Source organism: Condylura cristata, unplaced genomic scaffold (genome assembly GCF_000260355.1).
Source record: "Condylura cristata isolate star-nosed mole 26May11 unplaced genomic scaffold, ConCri1.0 scaffold00017, whole genome shotgun sequence".
NCBI classification, from domain to species: domain Eukaryota; kingdom Metazoa; phylum Chordata; class Mammalia; order Eulipotyphla; family Talpidae; genus Condylura; species Condylura cristata.
Window position 1 is genome coordinate 37,722,994 of NW_004567118.1, and position 7,165 is coordinate 37,730,158.

General features: G+C 47.1%; 1 protein-coding gene across 1 annotated transcript in view; it reads right to left on the bottom strand.

The window, feature by feature from the left end:
* Nucleotides 1–300: 300 nt before the first annotated feature.
* Nucleotides 301–7,165, bottom strand: part of COPRS (coordinator of PRMT5, differentiation stimulator) — a 9,115-nt gene continuing 2,250 nt past the window's right edge. Inside the window, exons 2-5 of the mRNA XM_012726103.1 lie at nt 6,901–6,935; nt 4,965–5,031; nt 1,208–1,429; nt 301–726 (exon numbers count right to left, since the gene is read on the bottom strand). Coding sequence (XP_012581557.1) covers nt 557–726; nt 1,208–1,429; nt 4,965–5,031; nt 6,901–6,935 — 494 coding nt within the window. The 3' untranslated portion in view covers nt 301–556. The remainder of the gene's footprint in view (nt 727–1,207; nt 1,430–4,964; nt 5,032–6,900; nt 6,936–7,165) is intronic.

The window sequence follows — 7,165 nt, forward strand, 5'->3', positions numbered from 1 at the left end:
TTTGATCCCCAACCCGGAGATGACCCACATGAAGCAGGAGACCTTTCCTGACGCGCCCACTGCTCCCCTCAGCAGTGTACTTCGTTGATCTGTCTGTTCTGCTCCCCACTCTGTCTCTGGTGAAGTCTCTCGCCGCCCCTATCTGCACCTTTGGCCTGTACCCCAGTTCTGTATGCACAAATAAATCAATCTTTAAAAAAAAAAATGTAAGTCAGGCATTTTAAATGAAGGAGTAAGGCTTTGCTCAGAAGTATCTAATTAAAATGGCGGGGTGGGGGGGAAGCAGACAAAAAAACAAGCTGGTTTTTTCCACCTTTATTTATAAAGAACACAACTTCTCCTGACACAGACACAGACTCACACACTTCAGGAGGAGCTCATTAAAAACAGCAACAACAGAAATGAGGGGAACAGTGAAGGCTTATTTAACACAGTGTGTGCCCAACTCTGGGATCACTGGGAATGTCTCCTCAGATACTGCATCGCACAAAGAACAGAAGAACCCTTGAACCAGAGGGCCCACCTACCCTAACCAACCAGGAAAAAGGCTACACACTCAGTCTTCAGCATCATCAAATTGTCCCGTTTCAAAGACCATTTTGGAATAATGGGGTATCAGCGGAGGTGGATGGTGCCAGCTGGGGTCATAGATCATGTCTCCTTGTGGTGCACAGCACACCCAAGGTTTGACCTCTTGAGAAATGCAGCCCTGGATGTCTTCAGCATCTGTAGGCAATTGTAAAGGACAGATTAAGGAAGAACGTGAAAAAGGAGCACCAGAAAATACCTAGGGAACAGATATTGCACTGTTTAAATACACCTGCCCAAAGACACACAAATGGTTCCCCTTTCCTGAAAACCACAAGCATGTCCACTTAAAGCACAACCTGAAATTGTGCTTCTTAGACAAGGGTTCTCAGCAGTGCAGACCGAGCACCTGGATAGCAGCTCTTCCATTCACACAAGGATATTTAGAGAGAGTAATGGTGTTCCAATGCTACAACTATCTGCTACCTTAAGGAGTTCAAATGCAGAATTTGCATGTTTTTATTTATTTCTTAATTTTAAAGAGAAGCTGTCTCAGAAATTTCCAAGCTGACAAAGACATCAGGCTAGGCTCACAGACATGCATCCCTCTTCCTCTAAAGGTAATCTGATTGAAGGGTCTCCGAATGCTGGCCTCGGTTCCCAGAAAGCCCCCACCTACCATATGGATTCCCTTGATCTGCTTTCAACTCCAAGTCCCAGTCCTCAGTAAAAAGGTCAGCAGCCTGCTCCTTGGGCGGGTGGCTAGAAACCCCTTCTGACAGCTCCCAGGTATTGGGCTCCCCATCAGAGTCCTCGTCGTCCACAGCAAAGCCTTCCTCTTCTGAATGGGCGTCCTCAGCACCAGCAGGACTATTATTAGAGACGCTTTGTGCTCTGCTGGCTAAGAAATTGACCAAAGAAGGGTCATAAAACAAGAAGCAAACCAGATGCGGCAGTCTCAGGGGCTGGGGAAACTTCTAGCAGAATTACTGAGAGGGCAGCAGAAAATGGCCTACCGGGAGTTTTTGCCACCTAAAAACTATGTTGTTCTGTTTACGAATTTTTTTTTTTTTTTTTTTTTGTAATCCAGACAGGTTTTATTTTTTTCCCCGGACCTATCATGCCATGAATTCACAGGGAACAGGCTGGCAACTCCGCGCCTCCCCAAGGGTTGCTGCAAAGTGTGCTCTCTGGGTGGAACAGGCTGGCGCTGCCTTTGAACCCAAGCACCTTTCTCTTTGGCTTCCTTGTTTTCTTATAACTTTCATTTATATGTTTCAGCACTCTCAACTCTCAGAGTGTTTAGCATGCTCAAGGAGGAGGGTTGAGAATTTATTTTCGTTTTCTTTTTTCCTTTTTTTTAAAGATCTATTTACTTATCCATACAGAACTGGAGTGCAGGCCAGAGGTGCAGGGGGCAGTAAGAGGCTTCACCAGGGACAGAGTTGGGAGCAGAACAGGCCAACTGACAAAGTACACTACTAAGGGGAGCAGCGGCGGGTCAGGAGGGGTCTGCCACACCATGTGGTCACCTCCAGGATCATTTAATTGTTAAGCATTCCCAGCTCTCAGAGTGCTCAACATACTCAAGATCAACAATAATTCTCTTGGCAATAGTCTTGCCCTTTACCTGCATGTTTACGGCAATGCCAACTGCATGCCGGGTAACACTATAGGCTCTCCAGTTTTGTCATGGGAACACGTGGGAGGCATTCCTTCTTGAACAGTGCCAACCCCTTGATGTCTACAATTATCACCATTCTTGTAGACGTACACGTATACGTCCAAGGGAACAACTCTGCATTCTTCCAAAAGCCCAGGGAACGTACAGCGGGGGCCTCTCCTCTTTCTTTTTGTGTAGGTCATTTTGACAATTTACTGGAAGATGGTGATTCTGGCTGAAAAAGGCTATCTACATTTTTAGAAGGAGGGTTGAGATTTTTTTTTCCTTTTTTTTTTTTTTTAAAGATTTACTTATTCGGGCCCTCCATGGTGGCGCAGCAGGTTAAAGCACAGCACTAAGAAGCGAAAGCCACTTCCGCATGAGTTTGATCCCTGCCTGCCCCGGAGGAGACCACATGGCGTGGCAGACCTCTCCTGACCCGCCTGCTGCTCCCCTCAGCAGTGTGCTTCATAGATCTGCCTGTTCTGCTCCCCGCTCTGTATGAATAAGTAAATCTTTTTTTTTTTAAAGATTTTTTTACTTATTCATGCAGAACTGGGGTGTACAGGCCAGAGCTGCAGGGGTAATGAGAGGATTTACCAGAGACAGAGCGGGGAGCAGAACAGGCAGATCTACTGAAATACACTGCTGAGGGGAGCAGCAGGTGAGACAGGAGAGGTCTGCTGTGCCATGTGGGACACTTCCAAGGCGGGGATCAAACTCGCACCAAAGCAGCCAGGCCAGCTTTGCAGAGCAGCACTTTAACCCACTGTGCCACCAAGGAGGGACGAGAATTTATTTTTAACAAGATGTTTTGCCACAGATTAACTGCCATGTCTGTAATCCACAAAAAGAAGCAGGCACAGTTTATAGATCTGTGAAGTTGACATGTCACTGAAATAAGAGGCCTCTTGGCATGGATACACTTTTGCCAGAGCTTGAATTGAGTTTGCTCTTCCAGTCCTTCCTTCATCCTCGAAGAGCACATCAGAGTCAGGCGAGGGAGGAGAGCAGAAGTCATCTCACAAAGTGACCTCTCATCTCCTCCTCCTGACACCAGTGACAAATGGAAGGTACATTTTCAAATGGTCTCAAAACAACAGGGAAAAGTTTGGGATGGATATAGTGCAATGGGGATGCCAGGTCAGGGGCAGGAGAAGCCACAGCCCAAAGAAGCCACCAACAGTGTGACGACAGACAGCTACCAGCAGAGCTCAGGGGGCGGGTTTGGAGCCAAACTGTCTGGATTTAATTATAATTAAATTCCAATTCTGCCAGTTACTGAATGTATGACTGAGCTGAAATTTACTCAACTAATTCCTCAACAACTCAAGCACAGAACTGCCATAGAACCCAGTAATTCCACCCCTAAATGTACACCCAAGAGAAACAGGTATTCAAACAAAATACATCTAAGCACTTCAGAGTAGCTTTCATAATCACCAAAAGCAGAAAAACTCAAATTCCTATCAACTGAGGAGTGGGCAAACAAATTATGGTCTAGCCCTAGGATGGCAGTTTTCAGCCACAGAAATGAGGTGCTGACATCAGCTACAACATGAGCCTTGAAAATAGTGTGCTGAGTCAAAGAAGCCCAGCATAAGAGACCACAGCATCCATGATGTTTTTTACCTGCAACTCACATGTGCCACCCAGAAAAGGTAATTCCATGGAGAGCAGATTATTCAAGGGAGAGGCAATGAATGTGACTACTTAGTGGGCATAGGTTTCTTTCTGGGGTGATGAACAGCAGTGATAGCTGTCTAACAGGACAAATGCGCTAAATACAAATTGTATACTTTAAAATTATCAAATGATATGGCCTGAGTTCAATCCCTTGTTCTGCTCCCCACTCTGTCTCTCGTGAATCCTCTCATCCCCCACGCCTCTGACCTACACTCCAGTTCTTCTATGCAAAAATAAAAAATAATCAAATGAAAAAAAGTGCTAAACGGTTCATTTTATGTCATGTCTTTTACCATGATTTTTAAAACTTTGTACTCTGCGCTTCAGTTTCCTTGTCTGTAAAATGGAGGTAGGATTGTATGGGAATTAAAAAGGAAAAAAAAAAAAAAAAAACACTTAACTTAAAGCCTGGCTCACACAGGGAGTACCCTGTGTCAGTTGCCTTGATGGTACCCGTCTCTGCACAGCACTGCACCTACAGGGTGCCTCACCTGGCCGCATTCCCGCCCGGCCTGTGCTCTCCAATAGTCAAGCTCCACGATACAGTCCATGCTGTCCATCAGGGCAGCATTATTCACCAGTGGCTACCAAGCACTTGAAATGTGGCTAGTACGAACAGGAACTGACTTTTTTTTCCATCTTATTTAGTTATAATTCAAATTCAATAGCACTAGCAGCTAGTGCCTATTATCTTCTAGATCCTCTCACCTAACCCTTGAAACAACCTCCAGAGATAAGTGTTGTTGAAGGGACAAGTGATTTATCCAAGGCCACAAAACTCAAGCTCAAGACTCTATGACCTAGAACTGGATGTGGAAACAATTTTGCCTGGCTCCAAAGCCCTTTCTGCTATCCTAAGCTGTTTTTCTCAGTAGAAGGGACGGATTTGGACTTAAGTCCAAGACTGCCATTAAGGAAGTTCCAGGGATTCCAAATGAGGGCATTGTTGCCACAGTAGGCAGAAAAGGCAACTGAGAAGCTCGGGGCGCCCGGATAGACAGAGAGGGAAGAGAAACACAGCGACTGTTCCTCTTGTCGCTTCCCCCGCCTCTCCCAACACCCACCCCAATCTCTGCCCTCTACTTGCCTAGTGGATCTGTGGCCTTGTCTGTCTCTCTTTCCTGATGGGAGCGGTCCACTGAGGCAAAGCCAGCCTGCAGGAAAAAGAAACAAGGACTTGAGCATCTGCCCAGGAATTAAGCTATTGTCTCTCCACCCCCAACCTTTGGATGCTGGGCTTAGACTCTGCAACCCAGTTTTGCGCTGCCCAGTCTGACTCTGGCAAGGATCCTTTCTACCCCTATAGGCATCACCCCGGCAATGCGTCTTCATTGCTGGCAGCGACAGCACCTCCCTACATTAGGCTGAACTAAGTTTAGTTTGCCAAAACCTCCACAGACATCTCATCACTGGACCCTCTCTTGAGAGGTCTGAGTTCTGGGTCCACAGTGCCCATGGTGCAGCACACACACCCCTCCCCAAGAAGTTGGAGTTTAGCTCTGCAGAGCCTTCCCTCTGAGCTTCTACTTAAATTATACCAAATTCAGCCCTGGGTGCCTTCAGCTATAGGTCTGAGCTGTTTCTACCAGCAACCTGAAGGTGCTTCCATCATGCTGACATTTTTACCTTCCCAGTTACTTAAATTTCTGATCTATATAACAATTCTATCAAAGTCTGCCTCCTGACTGATACAGGGGGGACAGCAGAGCTGTAGCTCCTTTGCAGCATGGAAGGGAAAGGTTTCCCCCAGTCAGTCATCACCCAAATGTTCCTGAAATCGTATCACCTCCAAGACCTCCTTCAAAATCAGCAAGAAGAAAAAAAGTAAAATGAAAAAAAAAAAAAAGTCAACAAGAATGTTGACAGTCTGCATGGGAAGACCTGTTTGGGGGTTTCTGAAAAAATAGCACTCACAAAAATACCTACTATGTAGCAAATGTGTGACACTTATAAATTCCAAGCCACCTTCTTGGCCCCTACATCTAGCACCTGCCCAATAAACAGATGATCTAGTACACCTGGATTTGATGAATCAATTCCACCTTGTGCACTTGATGACAACCCTCGGTGACTGTGAGCAGCCAGGTGGTGGGGCACTTCTCACCCAGGCGGCTGGAGTGTCCTCCAACCTGCCTCCCTATCCACCCATCTTGCCAAGCCACAGGGTGGTGATCATCTGCTTTAAAATCAACTTGGCCCTCCCTGGTGGCTCAATGGGTTAGGACGCAGCACTGCAAGCTAGCCACAGCCAGGTCAGCACATCAGTGTGAGTTAATATCCCCACCCGGGGGGTGACAACAAGGTGCAGCAGACCTCTCCTGACCCGCCCCCTGCTCCCCTCAAGTGTACTTCGTCCATCTGCCTGTTCTGCTCCCCACTCTGTCTCTGGTGAATCCTCTCACCACCCCTGCACTTCTGGCTTGCACCCCAGCTCTGTATGCATAAATAATATATAAATCCTTTCAAAAAAAACTTTCCATGGCATCTCACCTCCCCTCATATCTGATCAACCTGTTCAACACCGCTCTCTGTGCAGGTTCCAAACCTTTGCTCCAGGACTTCCTAATCTCCACACCTTTGCTGGTACCTCCATTGTCACTCAGGGGAGGAAGTGCCCACCCCTGCCTGCTATGCCCTGACAAAATTAAGTGTCCCCCTACATGCACTTCAAAGTAATTTTCTTTTGAAGACTATGACTACATTTTTCTTACTTTGGTTATTACTGAGGGGAGTAAACAAGGATTCCTTTTCTCCATCTAATTAACAAGCGTATCAGTAACCTCTGGGTTAACAGCACTAAACAGGGGGTTCCTACCCTCCAGAAGCTCACCATCTAGCAGATTAATGACTACAAACAAGGGCAGGTGAAGAACAGAAACGGTCTGTAAAAAACCAGGAGCTGTCTGACTCGCAAATGAAAACAAGTTTCTGGAATTCCCGCATCAAGCTCGGCCTTTTGGTTTTAAGGAAAGAGAAAAGGAGAGAGCTCATGAGACAACATCTCGGTTATTGATCATCCTCACCAATGAACACAGGTCCTTCAGAGAAAATCCCTCTCCTGGCCGCCCTCACTGGCCCCAGCCCAGGCCCCCAGCAGCAACCCTCAGCTCTCGGTCATCAGCATCAACTCCCATTTAACCAGCAAGCAGAGGCGCCCCGGGGCCAAGAGCTCTCCCACCCACGCCCTCCGGGTTCCCCGCCGCGCAACCACGCAGCTCTTCGGCCGTTTCCAGCTAGAGCGCGCGCCCAAACGGCGTCCCACAATCACCCGGCCAACCACAGCGCTAC